At 34.6% G+C, this 18,629-nt stretch overlaps 2 protein-coding genes across 3 annotated transcripts; both read left to right on the top strand.

Moving 5' to 3' along the window:
- The first annotated feature begins 1,569 nt into the window (after positions 1–1,569).
- On the top strand, positions 1,570–4,173 carry LOC140183282 (uncharacterized). Its single transcript, XM_072231320.1, has 3 exons — positions 1,570–2,412; positions 2,562–3,506; positions 3,587–4,173. Exons 1-3 carry the CDS (start codon positions 1,570–1,572, stop codon positions 3,932–3,934), a joined length of 2,136 nt encoding a protein of 711 aa, XP_072087421.1. The 3' UTR covers positions 3,935–4,173.
- Positions 4,174–8,135: 3,962 nt separating this feature from the next.
- On the top strand, positions 8,136–14,099 carry LOC112785040 (transcription factor TGA2.2). 2 transcript variants are annotated; one of them, XM_025828445.3, is made up of 13 exons: positions 8,138–8,229; positions 8,364–8,456; positions 8,715–8,868; positions 9,332–9,418; positions 9,647–9,723; positions 9,844–10,041; positions 10,428–10,502; positions 10,721–10,780; positions 11,386–11,463; positions 11,581–11,632; positions 11,797–12,068; positions 12,859–13,107; positions 13,536–14,099. In XM_025828445.3, exons 3-13 carry the CDS (start codon positions 8,862–8,864, stop codon positions 13,680–13,682), a joined length of 1,302 nt encoding a protein of 433 aa, XP_025684230.1. In that variant the 5' UTR covers positions 8,138–8,229; positions 8,364–8,456; positions 8,715–8,861; the 3' UTR covers positions 13,683–14,099. The 2 variants fall into 2 exon arrangements, with proteins under 2 accessions (XP_025684231.1, XP_025684230.1); XM_025828446.3 differs by lacking the exon at positions 8,364–8,456 and having other exon boundaries at positions 8,136–8,229.
- Positions 14,100–18,629: the final 4,530 nt, after the last annotated feature.

Genomic DNA, 18,629 nt, shown 5'->3' with positions numbered 1-18,629 from the left:
AAGAGTAAAGTGTTGTTTTTGTCCCCAACGTTTGGGGTAAGTCCTATAATTGTCCCTAACGTTTAATTCGTCCTATTTTTGTCCCCAACGTTCGAAAAATGATGCAATGTTACCCCACCGTTAATTCCAGTCACAGAACACTAACGGAGATGCCTACGTGGACCCGAGGCGTTAGTAACCCCAAACGTGTGTATTGACTGGGGGTTCACTTCGCGCGTAATGTTTTCTTTGACCATACGAAACGCTTGCAGTTTAAGGAAAATGAAACACTTCACATTCCACCCACACCTCCTGAACCCTACTGATTATTGCTCCTCTGTTCTTCGCGCTCGATTAGGAAGGAAGAAGACATATTGAAGCGAGTTGGTGGTTGTGTGCTACCTACACACGAGAGCGTTGCCTCGTGTTGGTGGTTCTGAAAACTTCGAAACGGCACAGAGCGAAAAGGTATGTGCAATGTATGTTTGATTTTCGTTTGGCCTGAATAGTTCATGCAAGTGAAAATGTTAATGCATAGGGTTTCTGGGATTGCAATGTTATAGCTCTTAGGGTTTGGGGTTGTTGATGTTAGTAGAGTCTTTTGAACCTGTGTTTCTGCACATTGATTACCGTTGTTTTATGGTTTGTGTCATAGGAACAGAAGCGGAAGAGATGAGTCATTTTAGTGTTAAAATTTATCACCAGGGGATGTTTCGGCTTCAAGGAGGTACTGTTAGGTATTTAGGTGGGGAGACGTCTATCGTAGACTACTGTGATGAGGATGAATGGAGTTTGATTGAGGTGTATGAAATAGTGAGTAGACAGGGGTATTTGAAGAAGGATATTGCTGCGATGTGGTATAAAGCTGAGAATGCTGGGTTAGAGGACGGTTTGACCATGCTTAAAACCGACAAAGATGCAATGGATATGGCAAGAATTGGAGTAAAGGATGACATGGTTGAGGTGTATGTTGTGCACAAGACAAGTGAGGTGGGAGAAGTTGTGCAACCTGGGTAACTTACTGCTCCTGCTGAAGAAGGTGATCAAGCTGGGCCTGGCCCAATTGTTGTGTATGATGGCCCTGGTGTTGGGTCAAAGGCAGCTACTGATGGGCCAACTGATGGGCCTACTGAAGTGGAAGAGGTTGGGTCTATGAGTGAGGGATCCTGTGAGGTTGTAAAGAGTGATGATGCTGTTGAAGAAGATAAGGAGGGGAGTGAGACATCTGAAGATGATGACTATGAACCCAGGGGGAGTGAAAGCTCATGGACTTCTGATTCGATTGCTGGGAATGCATCAACTCACAGCCTTGGTAGTCTTGATTTTGGTGACAGTGATGATGAGAGGGAGGGAGCTGAAGGCTTAGTTGATGTGAACATCACAGAAGAGGGGGAAAAAGAGTCTGCACCCAATCAGTCTCATGGTCAATCATCACAACCAGCTGCACAAAATCTTGGTAAGGAAAAAGTTGTAGGGGGTTTTGGTGATGAGGATACAGGTTATAACAGTGAGGAGTTCCTGGATACTCCATTCAGTGATGATGAGGATGGCCCGGGAAAGAGGTATCCCATACACAGGCCGTTGAAGAACATGAGTGAATACACTTGGGAGGTGGGAACTTTGTATGTGTCAAGGGAGGAGTTCAAAGACTGTGCCACTGCATATGCTGTCAGCAGTGGCAGGGGTTTGAGATTCACAAAGGTGGATCTGAAGAGGGTTAAGGTGGAATGTGTGGAGGGATGTGATTGGTATGCATACTGTGGAAAGATGAAGCATGAGCGTAGTTGGCAGTTGAAGAGCTGCAACAACAAGCACAATTGCTCTAGGGAGCTGAAGATTGGAATCATGCATGCAAGGTGGTTGAGTAAGGTTTTCTTGAACAAAATTGCTGAGAACCCAAATATTAAGTTAACCACACTAATGAGAAAAGCATACACAAAATGGAATGTGGAGTTGACCAAATCTAAGGCCTCCAGAGTTAGACAGTTTGCTCTGGATGAGTTGCAGGGGACATATGTGGAGCAGTACAGAAGATTGTATGACTACTGTCATGAGTTGCTGAGGACCAACCCTGGGTCATCAGTGCATCTGAAGGTTCAGAGGCCTCCTGAATTTGCTTCTGAAAGACCAGTGTCAGGGGTAGATTTAAGGCCCAGGTTTGAGAGGATATATGTGATGTTGGATGCTTGTAGGAGGAGTTTTATGGCTTGTAGGCCAATAATTGGGTTGGACGGCTATTTTCTGAAAACACCTTATGGAGGTTGGTTACTGACTGCTATGGGTTGGGATTCAAACGATCAAATCCTGCCAATAGCATATGCAGTTGTGGAAGCTGAAACAAAGGACTTGTGGACATGGTTCCTCCAGCACCTGTGTGATGACCTAGGAGCAGACAAAATCAGGACCTGCACCTTCATGTCTGACCAACAGAAGGTACATGTATTTTATTTTGTTTGATACTTAATTACAAGTGTTCTAGTTAATTACATGTGTTTTATGTTGTTTGATACTTAATTACAAGTGTTCTAGTTAGCATGTAACATTCATAAGTTTTGTCACAACTTTTCTTATACTCAAAACAGGGGTTGGTGCCAACTTTTGAGGAGCTTCTGCCTGGAGTTGACCACAGATTTTGTGTTAGACATCTGTATGCAAATTTCAAGAAGAGATATACAGGACTCCAGTTGAAGCTAATGATGTGGAATGCTGCCAAGGCAACTTATCTTCAAGAATGGGAAAGGAGGATGAGTGAGATACAGAAGGTGGATCAGGGAGCATACAACTATCTTATGGAGATTCCAACAAAATACTGGTGTCGTCACAGGTTTGAGTGTAAACCTAGGTGTGACACTTTAGTTAACAATATGTGTGAAGTTTTTAATTCTGTTATGGTTGAGGCTAGGGAGAAGCCAATAGTGACTATGCTAGAGGATATCCGGGTTTACATTATGAAACGTTGTGCTGACAACAGGGACAGAATAGTGCCTTATAATAGAGATGTGTTGCCCAGAATTAGGATTAAGGTAGAAAAACAAGCCGAACTAAGTGGTCAATGGGTGAGTGTGTATGCTGGACGTGATAGATATGAGGTGGTTAGCATTCAGGGGGGTAAGGAAAAATTTGTGGTTGATCTTAGGCATCATGAATGCTCATGTAGGAAGTTTCAACTGTCCGGAATTCCTTGTGCACATGCCATGACATGCATAAGAAAAATGTGCTTCAATGTGGATTCATATGTTGCTGACTACTACAAAAAGGCTGCATACATCTCTTGCTACCAGCATGTTGTCTACCCAGTCAATGGGCCAAACCTTTGGGACAGAACTCAGTTCGAGGATGTGTTGCCTCCAACTTATAGAAAACCTATTGGGAGGCCAAAGAAGAAGAGGGCAAGAGGTGCTGATGAGCAGGCTACTAGGACTGGACTGTCTCGTGAAGGGCAACAGCAAAAGTGCTCTTACTGTTTGTGCTCTGGCCATAACAAAAGAAGTTGTCCAAAGAAGCGCAAAGTCACACCAAATCCAACTGTAATAAATTTTAATTATGTGTTTATTCTGTTTTATAATTGTGTATTTGGTTATTTATTCTGTTTCTATTTTGTCACCAGGTTAACAATGTTGCTACTTCTACTTCAAAGGGTAGAAAAAGGCAAGGAGTCAGAAAAAGTTCCAGATTATCTGCCAAGACAGATTCTGGTAAGGCTGCTGATAGTGGAAGTAGGAAGCAAAGGGGCAGCAACAACAAACCACCCTCACACCCAAAGAGGAAGCCACCTGTGAGCTCCCAACAATCACAAGCTGCTTCAAAAAGGGCCAAAGTGAATCATTCACAGACTGCTTCTGCACCAGCCCCAACAACTACAAGGGTACTGCCAAGCCCAGTGAAGAGGGTCACCCAGTCTCAGCTCAGGTTCATGGCTAGGACACCACCAAGAGCATGGAAGAAAGTGGAATGACTTTGTTTCACTTGTTACAACTTTTGTGTTTTGCCTTTTGTATCAGCCTAGGAACTATGGTTGTTGGTTTAACTGTTTTCAATTTGGTTTTGCTACTGCTACTATAGTAAAACTGTTTAGCATCTATGTTGACTTATATTTCCAGTTCTAAGACATCTACTTAGGAATGTATGTATCTTAAGTTGCTGACTATTGCCTATCTATGCCATATGGTTGATTTTAATGCTTTATGTTTGCTCTATTTCCCTGTTTCATTTAATCATTTCTGCTGACAGTTACCTCCATATTTGTACCATGAGAATGTAAACTAAACACATAAAAGTGGATAACAACAAATTTTCATTCAATAAATTTCAATCAACAAGTTACATTACACACCAAATTACAGACAACACATTGCCAACACATTACACTAGCCACTATGTTTCTGCAGCCTTACTGCAAAAAGAACCTCCCATTTCTTGTTGATGAAAATTTTTCACACAGCAAAATTATAGCGCATGTCCATCCAACCAGACCAACTGCTACTGCCATTCTCAACATCCTCTCAACTGTTGTCACTTTACCCTTCAAGCATGTGATTCTTCTTTTCAATCGAGGAACTTGTGGCTCTTGCTCCGACTCTACCCACACAAAGTACCCACACTCTTCTCCAATCTAGGCAAAAACCAAAAGAAAATCCCAATCAAAAAACCAAATAACAGCCATACCCAGACGCAAAGTTTCCTACTTACCCCATAGTTAACACAGCCCCAGAACCTCCGTCCTGGATTTTCTGCCGTTGACGAAGTCGCAAGCACTGGCCTCTCCCCACAGTAACAAGTTCTTCTCCGTCGACGACCTTGGCTGCTGTTTCGACCTGAAGCAAAGCTACTACTAGGCGCCTGGGAGCCCTGCGAAGCCATGGACTCAGCAATCAACTTCAACAGAGACGGCGATGGTGAGAAGGAGAAGCTACAGGAGACGCACGATGAAATTAGGGTTTCAACATCCTTTTAAATTAAATTTTCAATTTTTTTTCCCAAATTCTCAGTAACGGTCACCAGGGACAAAGTTTGCCAGAGTGGACAAAGGGATCCACGTAGGCATCTCCGTTAGTGTTCTGTGACTGGAATTAACGGTGGGTAACATTGCATCATTTTTCGAACGTTGGGGATAAAAATAAGACGAATTAAACGTTAGGGACAATTATAGGACTTACCCCAAACGTTGGGGACAAAAACAACAATTTACTCTAAAAATAAAAGATTACAAATATTGAGTAAAGTGACACATGCATATATACACTTTCAAAAAATTATTTCGTAAATATAAATGCCTAAGAAAAATTATGATTATTACTGGAATTATCTGTAAAAGAAATAAAACCTCATTCAATATCTTTAAATGGCTTGATTTAGTAGAACATATTTTACATAAAATATGATTTTTTTTTTTGGAGGTACTTGCTCTAATAAAAATATCAAATATATTTTTCTACAAAGATATTTGTTTAACTACATTGTAAAAGCAATACTTATAAGAAAGAGTAACGATTTAAAATATATATATATATATATATATATATATATATATATATAATATCAACATTAAATTCTATAATTCACTATTACTCAATAGTAAAAAATATATATTTTCATATGAAAACAAATATGTAGTGTTAGTTATATATTTATGTCCAATTTTTTTTTTCAACCTCTGTGTTATATTTTTATGTCCTTCAAAGTACAAACTATAGTTGTTATTAGAATCGAATCGATAATTAAATCAGTCAGACTACTGAATTATTGGTTCAATCGATAGGTCACTCAGTTTTACGTAAATAAAAATTATAAAATAGTCAAAAATTTAAAATACATATCTTCACTAACATTTAAGAATAATCAAACTATTTTAAAATAATATAGAATAAAAAAATAAATATTTTATTATTTTATTCTATCATAAATATTTTTATTTTATTTATATATTAAAATAACTATTATTTTTAAATTTTAATAATTTATTAATTAATTTATATCTTTTATACTATTATATGTTACAAGTATTTATTAAAAAATAATATTAATAAGTATTATATAATTATTAAAAAGAAAAACAAGTGAGTATATAATTATTGTTTAATCAAAATATAATTAATTTATAAATGAGTGAATTTATAACTAAAATTAAAATAAATTAAATATAAGTAAATTATTTGATGAAAGATAACTACATGTAGTATAATTTGCATTTATGTTAATAAGGTGCATTATAGCCTAGTGGCCATCAATGATGCTTCTAACTTGGCGGAAAGGGGTTTGAACCCCCAACTAAACTATTTTGGAGCACGATGGACTACAGAATACTGGTGCATCATATGTTTGCCCTCTGAATGGTTCGATCAGATTGATTTTCAACGAATTCGGTTTAAGGTGGATCTGATCGATTCATACGAATTTTTCACCTTAAACCGTCTAAGTACTGAACTAATATAAAATTTGATTTACTGATTTTTCAATCAAACCGATCGATCCGATTTTAATAACTATGATAGACACTATGTTTTTGAGAATTGAGATATTAGATGGATTTTTATTATTTTATAAATAGTTTTATTCTTACATAATTTATTTAAATATTTAATATTTTTGTATCAGAATGATATTTTCAATTAAATTCTAAATTGATAAAGATAATTGCTAACAAACTATCTCTCAAATAATATAGTTTTTTTATATTCATCTAGAGGTCTAATTATTTTTAGACAAATTAAAATTTCAAAAATAAAAAATTCATTAATTAATAATCATAAAAAAACAAAGTAATTTTGGTGGCAAAAATTGGGGGCAAGTGCATGTTTATGACAACTGTAACTTGTTGTAGAGGATCCAAGCTCCAACACTGAAGAAAGTGAAAGATAGCTGTAATCTGTGAGATGCTGTGTTGTTAGTGTGTCAGCATATCTCTGACATACTTAAGTAAACAGTGTAAGGAGAAAAAAAAAAGAAAGTATTTTAGAACAAAAAAAAAAAATATTAAAAGCAAAGAGATGCATGAGCACAGAAAATGAGAAAAATACAATTCACGTCAAGTTAGACAGTTCGATAAAAATTTTATGATTATCATTATGGAAAAATAATTTTTTTATCATTAGATTATGAGTTTTAGAATTTGATTTTGGATATTACAAAAATATTATTTTTATTTAAAATTTGACTAAATAAATAAATTATATTTTTAATATAAATATCTTTATGAAAAAATATTTTTAGTATTTTTATTAGAATATATATCTTATAACAAAATACTAATACATTCTAAATTTTTGCACTATAAAAAGTCTACTATTATATTATAAAATTAGTTAATAAAAATGGATATGATTATATATTTATTTTTAGATATTTGGCTCACAATACTATTGATATTTGAAGATATTCAACTTATTCTAATTCACTTGATCGAATTAATAATTAAATTTACAGTAAATAGAGTTAGATTCAGATATCAAAATTTGATATTATAAATTATAAAAGAATTAAATGTTATATTTGAGTTTTTTTTTCAGAAATTTAGGATAATAATTTGAGTCGAGGAATTTATACCTGTAAATATGATTATGTTAGAGTTTAAATCCAATTTTTATTCAATTTATTGTCACCTCTAATTAGATATAATATTAAATCAAGTGTTAATTTTTTATACAACTTAAATCAGTTATATTTAATTAAGAAACGACAAATCTTTTTGCTAATGATTAATTTTTTTTAAAATGAGAGGGTTGATAAGATGAGAGAGAAAGTATCTAATTAGTGCCTGGAACACTTGTTTAAGAAAGTAATAAGAATGGTATTTAACTATTTATATAAAATAAAAAATAAATAAGATTATTATATTATTAGTTTTTGGAATCAGAAGAAGACAACATATATAGATTGGAATGATCCATACGTAGCTCTCTTTCCTTACTCTTTCTTCTCACTTTTATTTTATTATTTTTTTCGCGCTATTATCTAACTCGACAGATTAAAAACTAATTTATTGCGCGCATTTGAGTCTCATTTACCGATTTACCATAAATTAATAAATTACTGCATACATAAAATGCGATTCGAACTTCCAATATTTATTTAAGCAGACGAGTCAGCTCTTTACTCAACCAACCAAATTGATTTTTCTCACTTTTATTTAATTCAATAATAATAATAATAATAATAATAATAATAATAATAATAATTCACGCACAACAAAATAAACTTTGAACAGATAGCATCATCATTGTTCATCATAACCCGCATCATCTGAATTCCAAGGTTGGTTCCCTTCTTCACTTTCCGAAAGAAATAATGTGTGCACGATTATTAACTTTAAATATAACCATGGTGTGTTCCAATGTTCTTCAATGAAGTTGGATTTATATATTTATGATTGAAATTTATTGATTCAGGGTCAAATTATTAGTCTATGGTTCGTCAAAGTTTGACTTTTTTCTGAAGCTTCTTTTCCCGTGGGGACATTATCGTGTTCCGTGAGTTGGAGAGTGAGTACTCAAATTCTGGATTCTTCTAAATCTTGTGACACAGCTTATTAGGTTTTTTTTTTTATAAATTTTTTTTTAAAAGGTTGAATTAAAGTTGTTATCCTTTTGGCATGTCTCTTAGCTTTGCAAGTTATGTTTGTTGTTTGAGATTGTGCTATCATAGTCTTGGTAGCTAGTTTTGTTGGTTAATTTCGTCATTTTGAAGCAAAAGTAGAGTACTGTGTTGTTGATTCCGTGAGTTGTTTTTATTTGTTGCAGGGTTTTTTCACCTTTTAGGTTTTAAATTTTGATATCATTTTGGGAATCAACTCAATTGAGGAATTTTTGTTGAAGAAGGGGTGTGTGTATGTGCGGTGTGGTGCTGGCATAGAATGCTGAATTTGGATTCTCATTTGCCCAATTCCAATGCCAGGTATATTTATTTGCTATTTGCTATTTGCTTTTTTTTTTTTTTCATTTTTTTTCAATGTGTATGATTTAGATAGTGATATGATTTTCACAATAGATTGGGTTTCCTTTGTAATAATGAAGAGATACTAACTAGGAATTTTGAAATCATAGATACTTTCAGTTTGTTTGAACCAGAAGTTCAACTTCTATAACTCTATGCATCTTTTGTTTGGTATTGATTAATCATTATGAGCTATTGCCTATTGGTGTAACAATTGGACTTGATGCTTCTAACTCTGAATAAGTTCATTTTTCTTTCTTTCTCCTTTTCTTCTAGAATCTCATATCTTATGTGAATGTGGGTTCCTAGAGATATTTTCATCAAACTGCAAGAAGCAATAAATATCCTATGTTCAGATTAGAAGGCTGTTGCTGCATTCTAATTTAAAAGACTTCTGTTTGTATGTGGTTTTTCATATATACAGAGGCAAGCAGAGTTGATTCTTTTTGTTTGTCCGACTTTGATCAATCAATTGGAAATCACTTGGAGAATGCTGTCGAATTGAATGGAAGTAAGAATTTTTTTTTCTGCATTAAATCATCTTCATTGGAGTTTTTGTTTGTAATTATTTGTTCACAAACATTGATTGGAACTACATGATGATGCTCGTTAAAAAGATAGTGTAAATGCATATATGCTGTTACTTGGGTGATGAGCTTGATGTATAGGAACATGATCTTTGTAGGAATCATGCTCTATCCTTTCATTTTCTAATTACTTTTTGTGGTATATGATTCAGATCCTGTAAATAGGTCGCTGAAAGTAAGTAGCCAGACAATTTCTCCTGGTCCTGTTCACCTTGGCACTTCTGATAGGGTGAATATTTCAAGTTCTTTTTACCTAACTGATTTTCAGCTTGGTAAATAATGTGTTTGGAATCTGTGTTTACAACCCACTTATTTGTAACTTTTCTATCATTTTCCTGTTTCAATTTAGTTGCCAATTTCAGTTGATAGAAGCTCATTTATGTACCTAGAAGACCGACTGAGCTTGCTGGCACAAAAGGTACAATCAACAAATCACATTATAATACCAAGTGGTGATACAGAAAACCAGGAAGAGTCTGCCATGGCTGATGCCAGTCCTAGAACTGATATTTCTACAGATGCCGATACCGATGATAAGAATCAGCGGGTGATGTTTCCTTTTCACCTGTTATGTTATTATCTTTTCTAAGTTCAATCGATAAATCTCAAATCCATATTCGAGGTTTGCACAAACAGGAACTGATTCTGGTCGAACTTCATGGATTCAGCTGTGCTTGATCTGAATCTAAAATTATGAATAGCATTTGAACATACTGAGGCTGTTAGCCCCGGCTGCCAAGCATGACGAGGCTTGGTGGTGGCTATGTAATCCTTTGCTTGCTCTCCTTGAGTTTGAGCTGAAAATTTATTGAAAAGAAAAACCATAATGCATGAGAATAAATGAAAAATCTTTTCCTTTTTGGTTCCATAAAGGCACAAAGCAGAGAAGATGCCTTTTCTGCTGATGTTATTGACATTCCGATATTTATGCAGTTTGATGGAAGTCAATCCCTTGCTGCTGTGGCTTCAGACTCAAGTGACAGATCAAAGGATAAAACAGATCAGAAGGTAATTTATATCTCGAAGAATAAATCTCCATTTTAGCACTCCAGAGATATATGTAATCACATTGATCCTCTCAAGAAATGCACAACATCTTCGCCTCTATTTCCATACATATGTTCAAAATGACATCAAATTGAGAATTTATTTCATTCTAACTTTTACCGTAAGGGTAATCTTTTTTTTTTTTTGGGTCACATCATGGTTATTTTTCATTGTTACAGACTCTCCGCAGGCTTGCTCAGAATCGTGAGGCTGCAAGGAAAAGCCGATTGCGAAAGAAAGTAGGATTATACTTTATATTTCGGATAATATTTATTCTTATATTAGTATAAATATGTGTCCTTTTATTGTACTTGTTCCATATAAAGATTCCTATTATAATGACAAGAAAGAAACACAAGAATTTCATGTTTAGTTGGCAGACACAAAATCTAAGGATATCTTGTCACTAGTTCTTATTCTCATGATGATATGAATTCTTATTCTTATTTATGTGGTTGTATGTATTATTAGGACAATCTGTTTGGAATGACAGATTATGCTGGCTGTACGTTGTGGATTCTCTCAGTTTTTTTCATCTTTTATATACAGAGATTATAGTTCTTCCAAATGTACTTCCTTTTACGATAACTAAATATGCACCAATGGGTACCATTCTTCGGGCTCTTACTAATTTGAAGTTTTAAAGTATCCCTTTGAAGTCCCTCCAGGGTAGCAGGCCTTGCTATGGTAACTCTTCATTCGTTAGTAGTGGACGAATGCAGAATCCAGTAATTCGTCTATTGCTTATTTGTCTATCCTTTAGTCATTGGAAATAGTTATTTTACATTTCCCCACTTGTGCATTATATTCAAGAGTTGGTACCATAAGCTGGTTACTCCTACAGGCTTATGTTCAACAATTGGAAAGTAGTCGTTTGAAGTTGACGCAATTGGAACAAGAGCTTCAGCGAGCCAGGCAGCAGGTGTGGTTTAGCTATTCCTTGGAATTATTTTCTCGTTGTTGCTGTTTTCCGTTTCCGTCCCTTTTGCATTCCAGTCATTTTCACTTCAAGCCAAAACTTCATTTTCCTTTCCTCTAGGGAATCTTCATATCAAGTTCAGGTGATCAAGCACATTCAATGAGCGGCAATGGTATCATTCTTTCTAAAACTATGGCATTCATTCCACAAGTTCTAATATCAGAATGTTTCTATAAGTAGTGGCAGTTATTATGTTAAAAAGAGGCTATTACAGGAAACATTTTATCTCTTCGATCTTCCTATCTGATGAATAATCATCACCACATTGTTTCACAGGGGCCATGCAATTCGATGTCGAATATGCAAGGTGGCTGGAAGAGCAGAATCGACAAATTAATGAGCTTAGAGCTGCTGTAAATTCTCATGCAAGTGATACAGAACTTCGAATGATTATTGATGGTATATTGGCGCATTATGATGAGATATTTCGGCTGAAGGGCGTTGCAGCTAAGGCTGATGTCTTCCACCTGTTGTCTGGCATGTGGAAAACCCCAGCTGAGAGGTGTTTTTTGTGGCTCGGTGGCTTTCGGTCATCTGAACTCCTTAAGGTAAGCTTATCGTGTTCGTTTTGTTTGTGGCTCTCATAGTTTGTTTTAAGGTCTATGATTTTTATTAGCAATAGTGTTTCGTGATAGCATACAATGTAATCTCTTACATGTTTCTAGGATTAAATCAGATGCAGATATTGTAAAAGAGATGGCTAAATGATGTTACATCTTGTCTCTTATATTGAATAAACACGAATGAAGGCAGCATAATTTTCAGATTCAAAGATTAGTATAAGCCAAGCCTACTAACACTTCCATCAATAATACAAGTTCTTCAATAACAAACCTTTATGCCATGAGATTAAAAGTTTGTGATTCTTAGACAGTATCATTCCTTCTTTACTCTTAGTTTTCTTCTGTAGTAAAAATAAAAAAAACCTTCTGATGACTTTGTTTCTTTTTCTTTATTTCCAATTTCAAATTTTATTCCTAGGTTGTACTATATATTCTAGGAGATAAGGGTTAGTTATGGGTTGTTAGTAGATAATGAGTCCCTGAAACTGAATTGAATCCTTAAATAAATAAACTTAGTTTGAAGATGAAGATATCTTGTAGCTTGCCGAGTGTCTGGTTGAAAAGAAACACCTATCAAGTTTCAAACTTCACCTTAAAAACTTGTTTAACTTGAATTTATGCACGATAGCTCGCATAAACAATTTTGTGTCTGTCTTAAACTTCCTTAATACATTGTTTCCTTGTAATTATTGTAACGGTTTTCTCATTTATGAGATCTAGGCTCATTTATTCTTTTCATTACTCTTTGACTTGAATTCCGCAAATTCGGCTGCAGCTCCTGGTAAATCAGTTGGAGCCTCTCACTGAGCAGCAGTTGGTAGGTATTACCAACTTACAACAGTCTTCTCAACAGGCAGAAGATGCATTGTCTCAGGGCATGGAAGCACTGCAACAATCTCTTGCAGAGACTTTGTCCTCTGGATCACTTGGCTCATCCGGTTCATCAGGGAATGTCGCAAATTACATGGGTCAAATGGCCATGGCCATGGGTAAGCTAGGGACACTGGAGGGGTTTATTCGGCAGGTAAGGTTTTCTTACATTCACAACTTTAGGTTCAGTTTGGTAATTAACAAAGTATCTTTTATTCAAATCTTGATTTCCTAATAATTTTGCAATTGATAAAAAACATTTTCCACCTAGCAAACAAGGTAGCTATTCACATCCCGATGTCTTCACGTGAAGATGATAGTTATGATGGTGATACATTATATGAAATGATTTAGTCAAATATGTCAAACCATTTAACAATTTTTATCTATCATCTTCACACGAAGATATCTTCGTATGAGTAGTTATCGGCAAACAAATCTGTGCCATTACCACATCTTCTGGAAATATTGACCAAGAAATTTATAGTTTAAGACTGCATTTCATGAAAATTAATTATGTCAAACGCATCCATTTTATAACTACCAACTAAATTCTTCATTTCTACGGTGGTGATCGACCAGGCTGACAATTTGCGCCAGCAGACATTGCAACAAATGCACCGCATATTGACTACTCGCCAATCGGCTCGTGCTCTCCTTGCAATACATGACTATTTTTCAAGGCTGCGCGCTCTTAGTTCCCTCTGGCTCGCCCGCCCAAGAGACTAATAATGTGGGTGGTAAATACTAAATAGTATGTAAACTAAACTTTCTTGGTTCTGGCACCATTTCTACTTGGTCACCATAGGTTTGAACTATTAACAATTTTCTTGTGTTGTAGTTTTCATGTTACTGATGTTAGTGTTTGACTGAATCACCCCATTATTTAGAAACTGAATTGGTGACAAGTAGTATGTATTTTGTTCACTACTAATAATGTTTGTACATTATAATAGCAGCTGTAAGGGGCTCATGGTTGTTCATAGTTCATACCCCCCAAAAAGGAAAATGTTGGGCTGGATAAATTTGAATGTTTGGCTCTGTTGCTGCACTTTTCTGTCTTTCTGTATTTGTGATTTTGTACATCTTTGTGGATCTTAAGAAAATGGTCTTCACTCCTAATTTAATAAATTCTTTAATTCTTAATTTAGCATCTACATATTCATTATTCGTTATATTATTGAATTTAATTTTGATGCACTGTTAGTATAAAATAGTTTTATATGTACATCCAATTACATAATGTTACATCAGTAAACATAATTACTTTTCACATTGACCGGATGAATGGTCATCCAAAAGAACGGATGTGATTGCGCGACTGTATAAAACGCTTTACACGGTCAATGCATCAAAATTAAACTTTTATGTATATAGCTTGTAACTTATGTTTGCTAAGGAGTGCCCAATTGGAAGAGTATACAAAAGACATATGCTGAGTTATCAAATTTTTAAATGTTTTGACTTTTGAATTATTAAAAACTATTTTTTTAAAGGCAATAAAATATGCTTGTTATAAACATTATTAACCCCATGTTATTAAGATGATTTTAAAACAAAAAAAAAAATAATATAATAAAACTAAGATTTGGAGAAAAAAATTATTAGGAAATTTTAGATATAATTTTTAAAAGATTATATGAGTTAATTTGATCGTTAAAAATTGTTCAATAATTTTTTTTAACCAACTGAGTTAAAAATTGTTCAATAATTTTTTTTAACCAACTGAATTTATTTGATTATTTTTTTGTATCGTAGTTTTTTTTTTCCAAAATTAGGAGTGAAACTCAACTTCAAGACTTCTAGATGAGGATGGAAAGATATGTCATTTAAATAATAATTCGTTGGTTTTTATGTGTTGTAGTTAAGTATGACGTATTATATTAAGAGTATAACATATGACACATTCTAAATAGCTATTGTTATTTTTCTTTATTTACTTTTTAAATAATAATTTTAATATTTTCACAAAAAATTATTCAAATTGTTTGTTAAACTTAAAAAATCATGTTTTAACTATAAAAAAAATAATATTTTTATTATTTTGTTATATTTTTAGATTTGTTAAGGATTAATTTATCACACAAAATAATATTAATTTTTGAGTATTATTTTAGCAGTTTATTTCTAATAAATCTTAAAAAAAAATAATATCCAAATACTTAATAGTATTTTTCAATGAAAAATATTCAAAAATGTTTGTTACTTCAAAATTCCTTACCCGCTGGTCTTTCCCTTTTATTATGTTTCGGTTTTAATTTACCTGCTTCGGTTACAAACCGGCGGTGCCGCCAGCAGGAAGTGAGAGAGAAACGCAGTTCAATTCAACTTAACTCAACCACAAGGAGCCACGTCATCATCAATTTCATAGTTACCTTTCAATGTGAGTATTAGTTCCTCTTTTTCATTTAACATCATGCAAATTGATTTTGATCGATCAATTAATCGTGGCATGGTTCCGTTCTGTACTGTATTTTTAGATGCTCACCATCTGTTTGATCTTATGCTTCTCTTTTGAAAGGGGGTAGAAACTCACGTGCAGTTGGTTTCATGTGAAGTTACTAGTTAAAAATAGTTAGATGATTTGATATGTTTAACAAAATTATTATATAACAGCTTTCAACTCTCAACTTCGATAGAAGATAACTGCATGTGAGCGTTCACTTTGAAAGGCAAGTTTTTCTGCATTTTGGCTTGGTTTGGGAGTATTTGAGTTAATATAATTTATAATTTATTCAAATATGGTTTGAGCCGTATGCTATGTTCATGTTCTCCGCTGCTTATCTTTCTATTTCATAGCTTGTTTATATGGTGTTTACCTTGATCAAGTGCCCTCGTTCTCCCTGGTTTTCGAATAAAATGGTTCCTTAATTATGTTGCTGTTGTTATCTCACTAAAATTGTGATGGTGGCAGATGTCAGGCAGAGGACGAGGACGTGGCCGAGGGGGATGGGGAGGAGGCCGCGGCATGATGACATATGCGAGAGAAATGGAGTTTGAACTCTTTCCTGAGGTGACTAACTGAAACTGCATAGCTTCTCCCATTGCATCCCGTCCCTAATCTCCAGCCTTCTTGCTGCTAACTGCTATCAATATTGCCCTCTCTGCAGGATGTTACTTTGCCTTCTAATAAAGTCAATCATGATGATACTCTCATGAAGGACTTGTTACGACGCAATGCCAGGCTTCAAAATTATTGGAAAGCCTCTCCTTATCTTATCGAGGAAACAGAAGGTAACCTTAACCCTTCTGTGTTCTTTCTGTATGCATTATATACTTATCTTGGCCATTAAGTAATCATAGAGGCATAGAGCTTATGATATACACTTACACATCGCCACACCAGTTAAGAGTGAATTGGCTCCTGGAATGGAATATGAGCACATAATTGTAATTGTACCCACTAAAGCTGCACATACAGCTTCTAAAACTTTTTAGTTATTTTCGCTCGTGTGCTATCCTATTCATTTTTGTACTTGAATATCTGGCTTATGCCTTCTCCATCCCCAACAGGAAGTCAAGAATACTAGCATTTATTGTGTTAAGAAGTTAAAACTTCATTAGATGTACAAATTTTCTTGCTTTTGCTTTCAGAGAACAAAAGGATGCATGTAGAAAGATTTTCTGACAGGAACAAGACAACATTTACTCGTGATTCTTTATCGCAGATTTTAGTGTTCAAGGAATTCCCTAAGGAGTTGGTTCGAGGTATGAAATCATTGGAATTTTCTTTCACTGCAGCGGTTGCATCCTGTATCAGAAAATGTTTTGATGTTTATTATGCATTTTAGGTTCTTGTTAATTAATCTTTTTTAACCATAATATGGTGTTTTTCAGGTACAGCTACAGCTAGGCGTCCAAGCCGTAAAAGATTTCGGTGGAACCCAGAGTCAGGTTTGATGATTTTAAATGACCTGTCTCTTTTGTTTATTAGTAAATTGATTTGTGAGTAAGCTACTCACATTTAATTTTACCCCCCCCCCCCCTCTTTTTCTTCTTCCCGCCACCCAATGAAGAAAAAGGATTTTGGATTTTAACAGTTAGGTCAGGAATAAGGTTCATCTTCCTAAATAAATCCTGCAATCTTTGAAGAACTTATTGAACTTTTTACTACTTTAAGTTGCTATATGCTGCACTGTTGAGCAGTATGTATACTTATGTTTTTTCTTGGAGATTTTTCTTCTTACTGATGACTATGGTTGTGTGGCAGGTATTAAGCGAATTGATTTCTTCGAACAGCTAGAGAAAAAGAACCAGGTAGAGCACCTATGCTTACAGTTAGTGCCTATATGTTTTCGATATTTACAATTGATTTATGGATTCATCTTAATATCGATAGGGATTCCTATGCATCTTTAGTCTTCACCTATGCTTACAGTTGCAAGTTTCCGAATTCAATATATATTATATTGTTAGGACTGGTGGGGGGATGGCTGTTGTGGAATTGGTACCTTGGGGGTTCCATTATTGTTGTTATCACTGTTGCCACCAGCGTTGTTTCCTCCACTTTCATCATAGCTTCCGCTCCATTATCATTGCCTCTTCTACCTCCAACATAGCCGTTGCTGCAAATCTCCTCCAGCTCCAAGCCATCATCACTTGATCATCTGTAAAACTCATGGAGCTTTGAGCCTTGTATATTAGTTTTGGGAAGAAAATTGCCTTTTGCTGAACAGAATACTAAATTTTCCTTTTTTATTCATTCTGTTGGGGGATTTTAACCCACTTGTCCAATGGAAAATTTTATTGACCTTTTCTTTTCACTTGCAGGTCAAAGAGGGTAAAGATGAAAAGGAAAATAAAGGAGGAGAAAATGAAGAAGAAAAAGAGGAAGAAGAAAATGTAGATGATGAAGAGGTTGAGGAGGAAGAAGAATTTGGTGATGATGATTATCATCAGGTACGATTGTCACCTCTACTTTTATGTTCAATTTTGGCATTCTTGAACTCAGTTGGTTCTCTCCATGATGTTTTTCTTGTTTTGCTTTTTGTGAGGTTTCTTTAAAATATTCTTTGGTGTAGCTCTATTTGAAAAATTTTATAAGAGGCAGATTCTATATGACAATTGACGTGTTCAAATTGACATCTCTTTGAGAAGTTATTTTTTCTATGATTACTCTGCCGAATGGTATGATTTTTTCTTCTAATGAGGCACAATAGCATAGAGCTGTAAAGCATTGGGATTTGATTTTCATGTTAAACAGAGAAAGTACAACGATAAGTTTCTAACACAGTTAAAATGTTGCAGAATGAATATTTTGATGATGATGAAGATGATTATAATGATGCAGATGAAGGGGACGGTAATGCCACTTTAGAGTTCCAATGCATTTCTTACTTTAATTTCATTTTAATGATCTTACATTGTCTGCAGATGAAGTTACTAATAAGACATGTCTTCAATTGCAGATGAGGGTACCTATTAAGATATCTCTTTGTATAATAATGATTGTCTTTTCATCCGGTGAACGCTTCTGCAATGCTTTGGAATCTCGCTTCCACATTGTTACAACTTCTACATACCTTAATCCTTCACTTGCTTTTCATCTATTTCTTCTTAGCCGCTATTATTTTTGTTTAGTCAGTTGCATATGAATGTGTAGTTTCTTAAAGTTGTTTAAGATAGATTGCTGCTCGAACAGAAAAGAATATCGTTTACAGTTCAGATTTCCACCTT

Source organism: Arachis hypogaea, chromosome 20, assembly GCF_003086295.3.
Source record: "Arachis hypogaea cultivar Tifrunner chromosome 20, arahy.Tifrunner.gnm2.J5K5, whole genome shotgun sequence".
Lineage (NCBI taxonomy): Eukaryota > Viridiplantae > Streptophyta > Magnoliopsida > Fabales > Fabaceae > Arachis > Arachis hypogaea.
The sequence above is the reverse complement of the archived record's forward strand: the minus strand, read 5'-3'. Positions and strand labels throughout refer to the sequence as shown.